The sequence below is a fragment of the Nanorana parkeri genome, unplaced genomic scaffold (assembly GCF_000935625.1).
Source record: "Nanorana parkeri isolate BGI_ZX_2015 unplaced genomic scaffold, ASM93562v1 scaffold915, whole genome shotgun sequence".
NCBI classification, from domain to species: domain Eukaryota; kingdom Metazoa; phylum Chordata; class Amphibia; order Anura; family Dicroglossidae; genus Nanorana; species Nanorana parkeri.
The window spans coordinates 9,491-27,489 of NW_017307183.1; the positions used below are offsets into that span (position 1 = coordinate 9,491).

The window sequence follows — 17,999 nt, forward strand, 5'->3', positions numbered from 1 at the left end:
CCGCCACATTATAAACCTTATTAAAGATGGCCGCCACATTATAAACCTTATTAAAGATGGCCGCCACATTATAAACCTTATTAAAGATGGCCGCAATGTGGCCATCTTTAACAGGGAAATGCACCGCGGAAGCCCAAGGGAGGACTAACTGATCATGGGGGAGTTACTTATGCAGTGCCAGCAAGTAATTAGATGGGGCATAGAGATGGGTCTGGGTGCCCTGTGTGTTGTGCAGTCTGTGTATAATGCCCAGTGCACTGTGTTGTAAAGAGTGTATTATGTCCTGTATAATGCCCTGTGGTTTGTGCTGTCTTATGCTCTGTATGTATAATGCCATGTTTGTGTGTTGTGCTGTATATGTTGGGAGTGAATTACAACTGAGTTCATGGAGCCCTGCACTTAAGTATAGTGTTTATCAATTTGGGTAGAATTCACACCATATTGAGTGTGAGGGCTTACTAGTCTATTGGGTTTATCTTTCAAATGGTGGAATTTAAGGTGGGGAGGCGGATGGGGTGGGTTCAGGCAGGGCACCTGGTGGCGAGTAACTTTTAAGGCCTGGCTAGTAGATCAGGACCTGACATTTTGAGCCCTGCTTTAGGGCATTGCTAACACCCAATAACATGCACCTTTAAAAGCAAGATAGCAATGGCAGCTCCTGAACATCTATCTTGAGACTTTCCTTTAAGCTATAACTGTCACTCAAAGTAACCAATCCAATCAGAGTGGTCAAAAGCAGATACAATAAAGCAGTCATTTCACTTGGATACTGCCATTTAAGTTTTAGATTTTCAGAAATGCTTCACCTTAATGTTACTACACAAATATAATCCAATACTGATCACTTTAATTGAAAATGGTTTATTGTAGACAATGTTTTCATGAGACTTCCAAGATGACAAAAAGGAAATCTCCTCCCTGAAGTTTAATCTTCCTCCTCATCATCTCCTCCTCCAGACCCTGCCTGTCCCTTCTTGGCATTCTTTCTCTTGACACGACCAGGGCGTCCACCACCATAAGGTGAACGTAGGGAGAAGTCTATATGCTTCTGAGAATCCAGCCGCACAATGAATGATGGGATGTTGACTACTTGCTTGCGAACACTAAAAAAAAATATATATATATATATAAAGTTAGCGTTTCTGGTCTGTGATTGTAGAAATGTAGATCTTATCAATTTTTCCCCTTAATGGCCAGTCATGCTAGTAAAAGACCTCTACAACAACTTGTCCTATTTTAAAATGCATTTTTTTTTTCTAAGACACAGGAAAGACAAATTGCTTTAAAAGTGAACAAATTGAAAAAAAATCTGATTTGCCTCACTTTAATTGGTATTACTTTACAAGCTAGATCAAGTATAACACAATTCTGACCATGTTTTATTGCTTTAACAGGATATGCAAAATAAGCCTATTTGATAAGGCTTTGATGGAAGAAATCATCAAAATGTCACAGCCCCTACACAGAATTTTGATATACAAAATAAGAATGAATACTTCCATCAGTTTAATAACAGGCAATTTTGTTTGCAATAGTGATCAGTCTTTACATGGTTACTTTCTATTAAAGTTTAAATTCCCAAGGGTGTAGGTATTTAGGCTCCATGAGAAACTAGACTAAATGTAAAGCCATCCATCTAAAGAAATCCACATGGACAGTCCAAGCATATTACCTTACTATAAACAATCACGGAACAGCAAAATTAGGTTCTGTTGAGCAGACCTCTTCACAAGGTGTATGGCCAGAGCCAAATTGACCTTGCTGAATGAAGACCTTCACAGTAAATACGCAAGACTCGGCTGGTGGACCTCAGGTGAGGTCTAGCAGTTCACAAGGTGTATGGCAAAACCAAAGTGACCTTGCTGAATCAAGCTTCCATTTTAAAAAAGGACTCATCAACATGCTATTAAGACACCAAAGAACAGATTATGTAGAATAACGCAAAGCAAAAACTACCAGCCAAGACTTTAAGGGTCTTGTAGTAACCAGTTATTGCAATCATTTAAAAGTCAAAATTCTCAATTATGTGGTATGCACCAAACTACAGTCCTGGCCAAAAGTTGAGAATGACAAATATTAATTTTCACAAAGTCTGCAGCTTCAGTTTGTATGACGACAATTTGCATATACTCCAGAATGTCATGAAGCGTGATCAGATAAATTGCAAAGTCCCTCTTTGCCATGAAAATTTACTTTATTCCCAAAAAAACAATTCCCACTGCATTTCAGCCCTGCCACATTTTAACCTAGTCGAACACACCAGAGGCAACTTTTGAAGAAACATTGAAGTGACTGGGACACTAGAAGATTCAGCATATTGGGTAAGTTTAATAATGTATTTATGGATAATCTTCCATTTGCTTAGAGATCGGCTGTAAAGCAATTAAACACTACCCATTGCAAATGCCTGTTTAAATGGCTGTGTAAAACAGCACACTTACAATTCACAATAGGTCAGTTCTAGGCAAACATGTAAAAACTACTCCACTCATGTACTCAATGGCCAAAGGTTACCAATCCATAGCTGCATCAGTTAACCTACATTTTTATGTTGTTCTAGGGTAGGGGTGCCCACAATTTTTGTGTCAAGTTCTACTTTTCAAATGACGAGCTACATGAGATCTACCAACAAAAAAAAATCCCTCGCTCTCTCCTTGCTCATCCTCCTGGCTCTCTCCTTGTTCATCCTTCTGGCTGTCTCTCCTCACGCTCTCCTGGCTGTCTCTCCTCACGCTCTCCTGGCTGTATTTTGCAAAAGGCTGTGTAAACTAATATTCTTTGATGTAATACATAGCACTTCAACCACCAGAAGGTGTCGGGAAGCTTGGCTCAGCAGACTCAGGCTAATAGGTAATCATGTGTGCACAGCTAAATATAAATATACCAAAATGGAATATAGGGGCCACCATTCACACCCTTCATGATCTACCAGCATCAGCTTTGAGAGCTACTGGTAGATCACAATCTACCTAATGGGCACCCCTGTTCTAGGGTATTGAAGGCTTTTATTTGGTACGCTATTTTATCAACCTGTTTAATTTATGCTGACAAATTGACAGTGAAACAAAAGTCTAACTCTGAGCTGCACTATATAACAAGGTGAGACAAGCAGGATCCAGTGCCCAAAGTAACATTACAGGCTGACTGCATCTTCTACCTGGTGGGGGTCTGTGTGGTCCCCCAAGGCACAGGAGTCAACCAACATAGCTGGCTGCAAAAGGGGTGCTGCACTTGCTATATCAGCAGATACCACTGCATGTGGAAGGGAAATTCATCTTACTACTCAGTGAAAAAAAACAAAAAACCCTTACGTGTTCCAAGATTGAACCTAAAATTCTAACCTCTTGTGTCCACGTGTTCTCAATACGGTTCTCGGTGAAAATTTGTCCCGAATATTGTTGATAGGGTTGGGCTTGATGTTCGAGCCAAACACGAGTTAGACTAACATCGCTAGTGTGTGTGTTCGCCGAACACACAATCAAGGCATTCTGCAGCCTCTTCGTCCGCAGAGCGCCCCAAAAGGCGATGCGCCTTCTGAAGCCCTGATTGGCTAAAGCCTTGCACCTGACCACGTCAGGTGCAAGACTTTGCCCAATCAGGGCACAGAACTGCAAGAGCCATGATGGGGACATTCGATTTTCAAAATTCTACCCCCATAAACTTGCATGGAGTTCGAATTGTTCACATGTTCGAAAGCTAGCTGGAGCCACTATAGAAGAGGGTGGAGATGTAGAAGAGCAGGATGTTGGCAGCTGGATTACAATTAAAATACAAGGTAGAGGCACAAGTGTGTTAGAGAGGTTAGTCCTGTTGGCTCATTACACCCAATTGCATGATTTTGGGTTTATCCGTTCATGGGTAGCATTGCTGGAGCAGAATAGATCCCATAGCTGCCAGGGGAGTGACTGCTCCAGTAGGAGGAAACCAATGCTTAAAAAAAAAATTCTGGTGGTAAGGAATTCCATAATTAGAAGGGCAGAGTGTAATTGCCACACAAACTGCATGTTTACAGGGCACGAGTTTAATACATTGCAGATCAGATGGACAAGGCTGGTAAGGACCCAGCCGTTATCGTCCACATTAGAACCAATGACAAAGTCATAGGAACAATGTCCTACATAAAAAACCACAGCAGAGAACTTAGCTCTCACTGGAATATAAGCACAATGACATTGCACTTTTAGTCCATTCTTCCTCCCATCCATGTTACCGAATACCCATATGTTGGGTAAGGACAAGCAAGAAAGTAGTGTTGAACCCACGATCCACCAATTGTGGTTGCAATACTTCTCTAGCTCCAATGCAAACTGTAAATGCAGATTTTCTTTTTATGAAGCAATTTGCATTTATAAAAAACAAAAACAGGCTTTACCTTTAAGAGCCAAACTAAAGAAAAGTACCTCCCAAATAAGTATTTTCAGAAATACTCCCTGTGCCTCAACAGAGAGGCAGTAGGAGCTTAGGGCCCTAAACATGTGGCTGAGGAACTGGTGTAAGGTGGGTTTTGGGTTCATGGAGAACTGAGTTGAGTTAACCACAAGTCACAGCTCAATCCATAACAAATATGCTGTATTGTTAGAACTTAACAGAACATGTTATATCAGCCATCCCAGTGTTGATGGTGCCACAACTAGCTTCTTGCGTTATTTTTTTTTTTTTTTTAACAGGTCAGTATAGCAGTGAAACACAGCAATCTAGTAAGGAGATATCTTGCCTATCACAGGTAGCTTCAATGGCCTTGTGAGCAGCTGTATAAAAAGTTTGGTGTAAAAAATGTAGTTATGTAGCCCACAATTACTTTACAGCATATATTTACCGGATGTGCCTTTGTCTGATCAGAACACGGGCATGATGGATGGACTTTGCCAAACCTAACTTGAAGACCTGGGTTTGGAGACGTCTTTCCAAGAAATCTTCAATTTTTAACCCCAGAATGTAATCAAGCTTCATCTTCCCCTCATCCAACACGCCAATACGTACTAGTCGCCTAAGCAGGGCATTTCCTAAAAATGAAAGAGGTATGTAAATAATCTATAGCCTTTTCAGTGTTTGGGTAGAATAAAGGAACAGTTAGAACATAAAACTTAAGATATACATGCACTTTTAAAATAGCCTGTCAATAAGTCTCTATTAAGCACATACATGTAAAGAACAGAATACTAGTCACTGGTCACTTAACACATCCCAGTTCCTAGGAAATTATCTCCCAAAATTTACTTGATTACTGACACTAACCAGGAGTGTCCCCTGGCCCCCCAAAACTCAATCCGTTCTTCCAGCTCACCTCCACAACACTGCATTGAGATAATGATGTGGAGGCCAGCAGGAGTACCCAAGTGAGATGCAGGAGACCCAGGATATTGACCCCTAGAAATGTTTCCTAGCAGGCTGGGGGGGGAGGGTCCCACAAGGGATAATTAAAGGGTTGGTTCACCTTTCCATTGTTAGAGTATTATGAGGCGAATGATTTTCACTCAGCCTCATAATCTGAGCCAACCTGTGACAATTAAACTGTCACAGGTCGGCTCAGTAGATCGGGAAGTGAGCGTACATATACCGTCACTCGCTCACTTCTCGAGCTATCCCTGCAGAGAGCCGTGACCATCACTCAGGGCTCCCTGCAGGGAATTCCCCCCTCCCCTGTCCGATCCTCCAGCGCTGACTGACTGAACGGACGGGGGAGGGCACAGCTGGCTCTGCCTCTGGATAGGCAGAGCCAGCTGTCAATCGCACAGCTGGGTGGATCTCGACAGCAATGTCAGTATCTGTCCCAGCTGCGGCATCTCCATATAGCGCGAGCTGTAATTTTTAGTTTAAAATGGGCTCTCAGGTGCAGTCCAGTGCATTTGTTTGCATTCCGTTGCAATCAGGTGCAGCTAAAAAGAGGCAAGATTTTTTTCTGACTGCACGGAAAGCATTGACAGGATTTTGATGCAGCTGCCAAACTGAATGGACTGCATCTGGTGTGAACTAGTCCTGAATCTCAAAGCCACTACCATTGCCTATTAAGAGGTCATGAGGCAAAATACATTTGTAATTTTGACAGCAACATTGGTAAAAGACCAGTTTCAAAGTTGCACAAATGACAGATGTCTGCATTTCCCCAGCATTTAACAGGTGCTTTAGATAAGACCAATGAATGGTGTAACTACCTTCAAACAAACGCTTAGGATCTTTCTCATCTAAAGTAAGCAGTTCTCTGGCAGCTTTACGGATCTTGGCGAGGGTAAACTTCACCCGCCAAACCTCACGCTTGTTACGCAGACCATATTCACCTAAAAAAAAAAAGGCCACAAGACATTAGTACACAAGACAAATACAGAAACAATATGGGACACAAGAATTTAGACTGCATATCTTACCAATGAGTTTTAACTCCTGGTCCAGACGCGACTTTTCAAAAGGACGTCGTGGAGTGACATAAGTCTTCCGACACACCCAACTCCTGGCAACAGGCATTTTCGGCTACCCGCCTATTGAAAATAAACCACAAAGCTAAGCCTGACATACACCAAAGGTTTTACATAAAATTAAGTAAGCCATATATCAGCACACTGCCATTACAGCCTTTAGTTTCATAATAGATTTTCTGTAAACAAAAACCTGCTATTCTGCATGTATAAAAAGCATTCAATTCCCTACAACAAAACCTCAGGTTCAGTTTAACCTCAGCTTCTGGCATAAAAACTAACCATAGACACCAAGAAACTGAACTTTTTTGTGTGATATGTATTTGTATGATGGAAGGGCCTGCAGTAAAGCAGAGCCAGATGTGCCTGCTCTCTCCCGTTTGTCCCTCCAATGAGCGCTGAGGGAACAGAGGGGAATGGGGGAATACCTGCATGAAGCTTTGACTGACAGTCACTACTCTCTGCAGGGAGAAGAAATTAGATCACTCAGTTCTCCAGCTATATACCTGGCTTGTAACACCTGCAGTGTCACACCAGCTCAAACTATTGCGAAGAGTATATTTTACTAACAATAGTTCTCCTTTAACTTTTTTTTTTTTAACGGCAAAGGATACTTACCATATGTACTTAAAGCAGTACGAAAACCTCTTAGCCTTTACAGCCAAGGAAGGCACCAGCTTAGCTTCCATTTGAATAACAGTTGCCATGGTGCCACACACACACGATCAGTTATGACAGCAGTCATTTTCAGGGCTTGAAAATTCCACTGAGCTGAAATTGGCACACTGGCAACCTCGACAGTATGCATGCCTTGAAAGCAACTATTTTGGGACAGGTTAGTGGGTTCGTTGGCGCTTTAGGACAGTGGTTTCAAAGTACCGGCCAACGATCTGGTACTATGTGGCCCGCAGTCAGCTCAGAAGTCAAGTACGCGGTCAAGGACCACATACCTGATTTGCGGGAGCAGCTACAGGGTTTGCATCTGTCGGATGCAGACCGTGTAGCTGATTCTGTGCCGGCAATCTGATCCTTTCGGCCAGCGCTCTTTTAGTGAACGCTGGCCAAAAGGATTGATTAGTAAGGTCACACACAGTGGTACCTCGGTTCACGAACTTAATTAGTTCCACCATAATTCTGGTTGCGAACCAAATTGGTCACAAACCGAATCAAACTTTGTTCAGACCGCAATCTCGACTAGAGGAAGCCATGGCCAGTGTCAGAGCAGGGAAGATAGCCGCGGTTGTGTTAATCACCCGACGCCGAGTTTGCGAACTGAAGCAAAGTTTTGCTGAACTTCCTGTTCGGTTCACAAACTCTTCTGTTCGCTAGGTACCACTGAAGGTGCGATTAGGGATTACTGCATCAGAAACTTGCATTTTCCTGCGGCAGGAATGCCTAATCTGGCGTTTAAAAGTGGCATCTGTCACCTATTCAAGTTAATGATCAGGTGACAGCAGTTGCATGTAAACGCCTGCACACTGCATGTAATATGATTACATAGTTAGGATTCACTCTCCCTGGACGCAATGATTGTGCATCCAGTGAGAGCGATTCCTAACCGCATGCAATAATATCACATACTATTAATGCAGTGAGCATACGTTTCCATGCCACTGATGTCCCCCTGATCATTAACTTGAATAGGTGACAGCTGCCACTTGTAAACGCCAAATTAGGGATTTCTGCTGCAGGAATCCCTAATCGCATCTAAACCTATAGATATTAATGTGGCCTTATTGTGAGTGTATATTAGTGTCTGTAGTAGCAGACCAGATATAGTTAAATTTAATTAAAGTATTTAATTTGGCAAGCGGCCCCCATGAAATAAAAAAAATTTGTTGAGTGGCCCTTGAGAGAATTGAGTCTGAGAACCCTGCTTGAGGACATTGTCGTCGCAACGTAGTTGCCAGTCAAGGGATGGTTCGTGGGTTTTTTTAACTGTAAAGTGTGCTGGAATAGAAAAACCTAGAGCAAATGCAGGAAAAGTACAGCCATCTGCATCAGCCCTATTGGCAGCAGTACAGTCTGTATGAATACTTATCACAGCAATAAATCGAAAATACAATTTATCCAACAAGCCTTTTCATAGAAGAGCACGCACACACGGGTGTAAACCATTATAAACGTTAATCCAGCCGCAAAAGGTTTAAAGCCAGCGCACGGCCTAGCCATTCAGAAATGTCAATATCTAACCTGCAGGGAAAACTGCTGACGGCTGCAGACTAAACGAGAGTGCCAGTCAACAATGTATCAAGACGAAAATCCTTGAAAGTCCCAAGCAAATACATGAAACACTTTACCGAATAAAACTATATGAACAAATCGAACATGAAATAACATGAGCAGCCACAAGTAGACTCATACGATCGCGTGCCGCAGCATAAAACTTCCAGCGAATGTACTAAATCCAAAATGGCGACCACGGCATCAGCACGATGCTGAAGCAGGAGAAAAAAAAAATCCTTGTACTGCACCGAAGAGACATTCCGAGACGTTCTCCGCAAGCGTTTAGCAAAACCGTGTTATATAACGCGCAAATCCTCAATTACAAAAGAAACACATCATCCCATCCAACACGCTATCCCTTTCTTACCAAATCCCTTGGAAGAAAAGGAAGTGCAAGGCGGCCGCCTCGCTTTATATGACCTACAACATGCCCCGCCCTATTGGCTTGTCACTTCCTTTGCTGCTCGGCTGTGTTTTTTGCAGTCAGTTCCCGAGGTGTGTAATAACTGGAGGTGTCGACTGACGTAATGGGACAACCCTCCATAACAACTTCATGTCGGAGTCCTCTTCTTACATTTACTTGGTAGGCCGCACTGCGCTTTATAATTAAAGTTACAAAATGTGTTGGCTATCGAGTGGCCGCGTTATACCTTACATAATGATGCTTTGCTGGGCTACTGCCTCAATCAACACAAATACTTGAACAATAAAGCTGTAAATGGGGGTCATGTTTTCTTTGCACACCAACACTCCACAATTGGAGAACGGCTCAGTAAATACTGGCAAAGCCTGGCACAGGATAAGAACTTTAAAATAATTCTAAATTATCACCCAAACGTTATGTATCAGAGAAACGAACCTCAAGGTGATATTGAAGCTTTGTTTTTTTTTATTTTTAGATCTAGACGGGCCACCTTTTTTAAATCTTCTGTTCTCTTGCTTTAAAAATATTCTGTTCCTTGTTTTCTAGTGGGTCACCACGGTGCTCATCCCCACCGCCCCGGCATGGGTGCCGCCATCAGCTAAGCAGCTGCTGTGGAGGTACCCGTGCATGCTAGTGCCCACAGCAGCTGTGTGCGTCCATAGACGCACACAGTCCTCTGGCATGCCACGCACCTCCTCTGCTCCATAAAGGGTGATTGATGACAGAAGGAGCCTACGGCTCCTCTGCCCTCCGTATCCAACCCCTGCAACCAGGAAGTGCGGGGAATGGAGGATCGCTTCGGGGACCATCGACGGTGACACAGGTGGGGGTGGGGGACAGGACAGAAAAAGGTACTGGTGGCTTTTATCCTAATGCAGAGAAATGCATTAAGGTAAAGATCACCAGCCTTTAATACTACTTTAAAGTGAAACTAAACTCAGGAGTTAAATCTTAAAAATGCATTCATCTAATTTAACTATTAACAAAAATGTAGCTTATTTGTGCATCATTCGGCTGTAGACCCTTAGGGCCACTTTCACACCATATGCAGTGCGTTCCGGCCCGATTCTGGCCAGAAGCACTGCCTCGCATTGCGGCCGGCTCACTTTTTTGTGGGGCAGGAGGGGGCGTGGTGGTCCATTGAAGTGAATGGCACCATAGCCACGCCCTCCGGCCGCAATGCGTTCGGCCGCACGGGTTCGCAAGGCACATTATGCCTGCGGTCCGGTGCGTTTAAAATAGTGCTTGAAGCTCGCTGGTGTGAACGGGGCCTAAATCATCTCTGAATTCATGCTGACACTGTCCTTCCTTTTGGGGGGTGGCAAGTTTTGTTCTCCATGGTCCCTATTTGTTGTAAGGTAGCCATCACTCCGAGCTCGCTCCTGTGATGGACTACAATCTCAAGTTTAGTTTACTCATTTGTATTGAGCTTATAGCCCATGGCTGGGCAACTCTGGCCTTCCAGCTGTTGTGGAACTACAAGTCCCATGAGGCATTGCAAGACTTGACAGTTACAGGCATGACTCCCATAGGCAGAGGCATGCTGGGATTTGTAGTTAAACCCCACCCCTGTAAAAGTCCATCATGGGAGCTAGTTATTTTCAAGCAGATAGAAGGGTAGAAGAGAAAGTTAAAAACTTGTTACCAAAATCATTTAAAGGAGAATTATGAGGTGAGTGCTTTTCATTCAGCCTCATAATCTGAGCCGACCTGCGACAATGAAACTGTCACAGGTCAGCTCTGTAGATCGGGAAGTGAGCGATCCTCGCTCACTTCTCGATCCTGTCACTGCAGAGAGCCGTGACAGGGAGTGACTGGATTCTCCCCTCCCCTGTCCGATCCTCCAGCGCTGACTGGCGGAATAGACGGGGAGGGGGCGGGTATAGCTGGGTCTGCCTCTAGATAGGCAGAGCCAGCTGTCACTCACGCAGCTTGGCGGATCCAGACATAATTGTCGGGATCCGTTTCAGCTGCAGCGTCTCAGTATACCGCGAGTTGCAGCTCGCGGTATACTGAGCTTTGGGTAACGGGAGGACGCTAGTTTGTGTCCTCCCGTTACCCTTCGGAGAACTATGGGGAAAAGCCCTAACCCCATAGTTCTCCTTTAAAGGGTTACATAGTATTTGAGGTTGAATAAAGACACAGGTCCATCAGGTTCAACTTTTGTGTGTTTGTGTGTGCGTGCGTGCGTGTATGAGTCCCTGTGTGGTCTAGTATTTAAGAGTACCTGTATGTTATGGTCTCTGAGGAAGGTATCTAAATTTTTTTTGAATGATCCAATACTCTGCTGATACCACTGCTTGTGGAAGAGAGTTCCAAAATGTAACCGCTCTAATTGAAAAGAAGCTTTGGTGCCCTTTGTGGTTGAATCTTTTCTCCACTAATTTTAGGTGGTGGCCTCTAGTCTTTTTTTAGGAAGTTTACAGTCAAAAGTTTATTGCTGATGTTGTCATCTGCACTAATGGTTGTACCATTGAGGAATAAAAGACCATAATAAAGTGCCATAAACAAATGTTTTAATCCAAATAATCACATTGAATCCATTGCCTGTAGCACGAGACTCATATTTGTCGAGAAATGCCCCTGCCCTCTCCTCTGTGTGAGGAAAACCATTAGACTATTGAGGAGAGGGATTTTGGAACATATAGCTATCATAAGTTTAAAAGTGGAAAAGCAGGGGGCGCATGCGCGGCGCGCTTGATGGCTGAGGTGCCTTAGAGCCGCTCCGTACCTCGCCGGCGTCTCAGGGGACACATAGACCGGCACTTACCCGCTATCCGAACGACTAACAGCACCGAAAGCACAGGTACCGACCCGGTCGCGCAGCCATGGCCCCCACAGGCTCCAAACCCAAAACCAAGAGCCGCAATATCAAAGAAGCCCTGTCGGCTTCTGCAGCCAAGATGGCGCCGATCCCCATCCACTCCAGCACTGACATGAGAGCTTACTCCCCACGTTTCACACACTCTGAGGGAGAGGACACAGGCAGCAGGGCCAGCTCCCCCTCACCCAACCAGAGAGCGATCAGGCCACAAGGAACTCCTACAGAAAATTGATCGCATGCTGCAGAGAGCTCTACATAGCACATCCAAACAGATTACTGAAAAACTGACAAAAGAGATCCGTGACCTATGCCACAGAACGGCCGAGCTTGAAGCCAAAATGGATGACGCTGTTGTGGCACTGAATACACATGACCGTGAGTTTGACATTATTAACCCTTTCGCTGCCAAGGAATACAACTAATGTCTAAACTGGAAGATCTGGAAAATAGATCCCGCCGCTCGAATCTGAGGATTCGCGGTATCCCAGAATCAGTAACAGATCTCCAGGCTTTCACCACGGCCTTCCTCCAGGAGCTGGTACCAACTATCATGCATGACAGGCTGGAGTTTCAGCGTATCCATCGGGCCCTTACACGCCGTGCCAAGGACGGCCCACCGAGAGACATAATAATTCAATTTCTTTATTATCGCACAAAGGAATCTGTCCTGCAAGAATCCAGGAAAAAGGGGACCCTCTCCTTCCAAGACCACAGCTACCAGGTGTTTGCAGACCTCGCACCCTCTACCATATCTAAGAGGAGGGAATTGAAACCTTCCTTTCAACACCTACAACATCATGGTATAGCTTATAGATGGGGATTCCCCTTTCGCCTTCTTTTCAATCATAGAGGCTGACAACATCAGGCCTCCACTTTGGCGGACGCCCTGGGACTGCTCGGGGACCTGTGCCTCCTCGTGGCCGACCCCCATATGCACCGTCCTTCAACATCAGACCAGAGAAGCCCGTATCGAGCTGCACCCCCTGAGACCCTCAAGGCACCCCATTCTTCACGCCCTTCTCAACAGAATCGGAAGCGTCCTACCTCAGGGGCCTCGGACTTGGACTCAGCCGGATGACAATGGCAGCAAGATGGCTCCCCTTTTCGCTCCTAGCTTTGAACTGCGACTCTTGAGAGCCGCCTTTGTGTCAAGCAGACGACACAATAACACGGCCGATTGACCTAGCCATTCGCTATACCTCCGCACCAGCTCAGAGTCTTCCAGAGACAAATCTCCAACTTCATCTGGTCATATAAAAAACCTAGTTTATCCAAATTGATTGCGCTAGGAAAATGTGAAATAAATAGATAAATAAATAAATGAATAAATAAAATACCAGCTGCAACAATGTGTATCAAAATGATCAAATGTAGGCTAATATGTTGCGCTTGGTGTGTGTATTCAACCTTTTTGTGTTCTCTCATAAACTAATGTTTGAGAAAGTTAATCAACAATAGTAAAAATGTGATCAAAGTGTATAGAAAACAAATCGTGTCTCTGGTGATACTAATTCAAAGTGCTTTTAGGATCTTTAAATCGTGAAAAAAACCTAGAATCCCAGCGACTTCTATGTACCAAACTAGACACTCAGGCGGACTGGGGGTACCGCACCTCCAAAAGTACTATCATGCGGACCAATTGGCAACTATAGCCAAATACCACGCAACTGCCGAGGTGCCTATCTGGGTTTCAATCGAAGCAATGGATTGTGACCCATACGCAATAGATAATTTTTTATGGATGCACCCTAAGGATAGGAGCGACATCTCTAACATCATAGCACGCCAATCGCTTCGCATATGGGACGCCACTAAATACTCAAGCGGCTTCCTTTCATCTCACCTACCCATGCTCTCCTTCTTACACCACCCTGCCTTCCCCCCAGCATTTGACTCCCCCGCTACATTTCATAAATGGAGAGAAAAGGACATCACCCGCTTCTACTCCCTATTCAATAATAATGGTATAATGTCTTTCCCGGATATTCAAACTCGGTACTCAATCCCATCCTCTCAAATCTTTCGTTATTTACAAATAAAGAGCTTCATACACGCCAGCAGTAATCTAAACGAACACTTGCAATCTATATCTCCCTTCGAGAAAATTTGCAAACGCGAACCTCATTCACCTGGCATTATCTCACAACTATATACGTCTTCCCTGCAAACTACCCACACACCACACCACCTATATATGGACCGATGGCAGAAGGACTTAGACCTCGTGCTTCCCGAAGACACGTGGTCTCAGATATGGACCTCCACCAACTCTTGCTCCATGAGCGCCAGGGTGCTTGAGACAAGTTATAAAGTACTCCTGCGTTGGTATATAACTTCCTCCCGAGCCCAACACTTTGTGATAGGCTGTGAGGGCAAATGCTTCCGTGGTTGCCTTGCCAGCGGTACATATATGCATACATGGTGGTCATGCCCTATCATCCAGAGGTACTGGTCTAAAATATTTAGACTGATCCCCACTCTTATGGGTACACATGTCCCCCCCACTCCCCAAACGGCATTACTCACCACTAAACCCACAAACATTCCACATTCTAAATAAATTCAAGCTAATGCTCCACGTCCTTTCTGCTGCCAAACATACCATAGCTTGTGCTTGGTTAACTAATAAAATCTCTTTTCAAGCCACCAAAAATAGAATTCATTGGACCTTCTCCCATGAAAAGCTCCCATGAAAAGCTCTCAGCACCCCTTACTGACCAAATGCCTGAATTCAAAAAGCTTTGGGAACCTTGGGTGAAACACTTCCTGCCACCAACCTTTGACACACGCCTTCTGACCCTATAATAATCTCCACCCCTTGCCTCAAGACCGACTTGGGAATGAGCTAGACCGAGCGTCACACCTGCTCCCGCTTCTCTTCCCCTCTCCACTCAACCCCCCTTCCCCACTACTGTTTTGTCTCTATTCTAGCTTTTTCTCCTTCCTTGTCTGTTCCTGACTGTGGTGGCGGTAGCCCCGCTAGTGTCAGTCCTCACCCTGTTTAAGTAATAATTGGGCGATTGCTAAAAGTATGCCATGTCTACTGTTGATACAACTGTTGTATAGCACTGCCAATGTCTACATCACTATATATGCACACGCACGATGTTCGTGTCAGTGCATCGTTTAACTAGTACTTTACTGGAAAAATAAAAAACTTTTTGAAACTAAAAAAAAGTGACAAAGCACTCCCAAGATCAGGAAAAAACTTGAAGGATGAACAGATTGTTAACAGTTTTGGGGTCTTCAATGGGAAAAACTGGAAAATTGTTATGTGGAGGCAAAATGGATCTTGGCCCTAAATTCGAGGAAATTCAAATAGACTACAAGTTGGACCATGTAGGCCACAATATAATAGAATGGAAAATATATATCTTCTCACAAAAATATTGGTGTGACATATATATACATATATATGGACATCGGCAAAATTAAATAAAGCTAATTAATTAAGGGTGGGAAATGTAAAATTAATAACCCGGTTAATGCAGCTCCTTTAAAAGGTACTTATATACATCTGTTATAAATTATTAAAATTATCTAAAATGGTCTATTACAAGTACAATTACTAGAGATAAGTATAAAAGACTGTACAAAAATATTAACACGATGGCAACTGAAATGTTATTGACATAGAAAGATAAAAATTTGCCATGGTGTAAAAATTATGATTTTTAAACTTACCTTAAAATCTTTTAATTTTTTTCCAAGCAGATTCCAGGCAACCTCGGTTCTTTTTCACAGAGTGTAGTGTTTATTTGATCCCTGAAACAGATGACAAGTCCAACAGACTATATACAAAATAATATAATAATACAAAAAGCCGTATAAGTCCCTTTCAAACTTAAAGGTTCTTCCTTTCATTTTAGCAAGGGTACAGACAGCCAAATAAGGGGGCATACTCTGAATGTAGAATGCCTCTCCGTTTGTGTGAACGAGAGGGAAGGGAGGGAGGGTTCACTCGAGACCCGCACGTCCCTGTAGCATCCGCCTGCCCTCTTTTTGGGGCGCGCGAATCCCTCCCACAAATGACGGCTAACAAGTTAGCCTACCAACTTGTGTAAGGCATTCACTTACCTGTTTTCCAGAAAAACACGCTGACCCGGAAGTGCACGAAGTTTCGGCGCTAGACGAAGACGTCACGATAGGGTTCACTCGAGACCCGCACATCCCTGTAGCATCCGCCTGCCCTCTTTTAAGCGCCGTGGGGCGCGCGAATCCCTCCCACAAATGACGGCTAACAAGTTAGCCTACCAACTTATGTGTCTTTCATACATGTGCATGAAAATCCATGGACCCATCGCACTCCTGACCGCTTGTTCCACAAAAATAGGGATGAATGCTGCGGTGGTCAACGGATGGCAACTGTTTGTAAGTAGAAACGGACACCGGCACTCCAAATGCAGTTCAAATGCGTGTATTTATTGACGTAGATGCAGCATATCACACTGGTTCAACATTTTCAAGTCTCGCAGGATCCCCTTCCTCAGGCAAAAACATGTGATGAAGGTGCAGGTAAACACATATACACTATATTGCCAAAAGTATTGGGACACCTGCCTTTACACGCACATGAACTTTAATGGCATCCCAGTCTTAGTCCGTAGAGTTGAGTTTATATTGAGTTGGCCCACCCTCTGCAGCTATAAAAGCTTCAGCTCTTCTGGGACGGCGTCCACAAGGTGTAGGAGTGTGTCTATGGGAATGTTTGACCGTTCTTCCAGAAGCCCATTTGTGAGGTCAGGTACTGATGTTGGATGAGAAGGCCTGGCTCGCAGTCTCCGCTCTAATTCATCCCAAAGGTGTTCTATTGGGTTGAGGTCAGGACTCTGTGCAGGCCAGTCAAGTTCCTCGACCCCAAACTCGTTCATCCATTTCTTTGTGGACCTTGCTTTGTGCACTGGTGCGCAGTCATGTTGGAACAGGAAGGGGCCATCCCCAAACTGTTCCAACAAAGTTGGGAGCATGAAATTGTCTTGGTATGCTGATGCCTTAAGAGTTCCCTTCACTGGAACTAAGGGGCCAAGCCCAACCCCTGAAAAACAACCCCACACCATAATCCCCCCTCCACCAAACTTTAGTTTTGGCACACTGCAGTCGGGCAAGTACCGTTCTCCTGGCAACCGTCAAACCCAGACACGTCCATCTGATTGCCAGACAGAGAAGCATGATTTGTCACTACAGAGAACTCATCTCCACTTCTCTAGAGTCCAGTGGAGGTGTGCTTTATACCACTGCATCCAACGCTTTGCATTGCACTTGGTAATGTAAGGCTTGGATGCAGCTGCTCGGCCATGGAAACCCATTCCATGTAGCTCTCTACACACTGTTGTGCCAATCTGAAGGCCACATGAAGTTTGGAGGTCTGTAGCTATTGACTCTGGAGACAGTTGGCGACTTCTGCACACTACACGCTTCAGCATGCGCTGACCCCGCTCTGTCATTTTACGTGGCCTACCACTTTGTGGCTGAGTTGCTGTTGTTCCCAGTTGCTTCCACTTTGTTATAATACCACTAACATTTGTCCCTGGAATATTTAGTAGCAAGGAAATTTCACGGATGGACTTATTGCACAGGTGGCAACCTATCACGGTACCATGCTTGAATTCACTGAGCTCCTGAGAGCGAACCATTCTTTCACAAATGTTTGTAGAAGCAGTCTGCATGCCTAGGTGCTTGATTTCATACACCTGTGGCCATGGGGGTGATTGGAACACTTGAATCCAATGATTTGGAGGGGTGTCCCAAGACCAATCAATATAGTGTATATAAGACAGAACGTGATAACAAACCAATCCCAGAGCTCCCTGAGACATTGTGACATCACTATGACATCATCTTCCTGCCAGAATTAAACAAATGCATAGTATTAAATTGTTAAAGACAGAAGTCATGCTATGTAAGAATCCCTAGCAATTAAGAAATAGGGCATAAAGAGTTTACCATGAGTAGAAGCATAAATCATCATCAGCCGAATAAAGATCTGTTGATGGCACAGCTGCTCGTTTCTAGGGGCAGTCCTTCTCCCTGGATGGAAGTGGAGATTGCCCCCAGGGCAGCAGAGCCAGCTGTCAGTTACGCTCACCTGTGTGTTTCCAGATGGAGGAGGCTGCAC

General features: G+C 44.3%; 1 protein-coding gene across 3 annotated transcripts; it reads right to left on the reverse strand.

Moving 5' to 3' along the window:
- Positions 1-845: 845 nt before the first annotated feature.
- RPS9 (ribosomal protein S9) lies at positions 846-6,478 on the reverse strand. Of its 3 annotated transcripts, none has more exons than XM_018566089.1 (4): positions 6,363-6,478; positions 6,153-6,275; positions 4,817-5,003; positions 846-1,103 (listed from the first exon to the last, which is right to left on the reverse strand). In XM_018566089.1, exons 1-4 carry the CDS (start codon positions 6,457-6,459, stop codon positions 926-928), a joined length of 585 nt encoding a protein of 194 aa, XP_018421591.1. In that variant the 5' UTR covers positions 6,460-6,478; the 3' UTR covers positions 846-925. The 3 variants fall into 3 exon arrangements, with proteins under 3 accessions (XP_018421591.1, XP_018421593.1, XP_018421592.1); XM_018566090.1 differs by lacking the exon at positions 846-1,103 and adding an exon at positions 1,678-1,903; XM_018566091.1 differs by lacking the exon at positions 6,153-6,275 and having other exon boundaries at positions 854-1,103.
- Between the last annotated feature and the right edge of the window lie 11,521 nt (positions 6,479-17,999).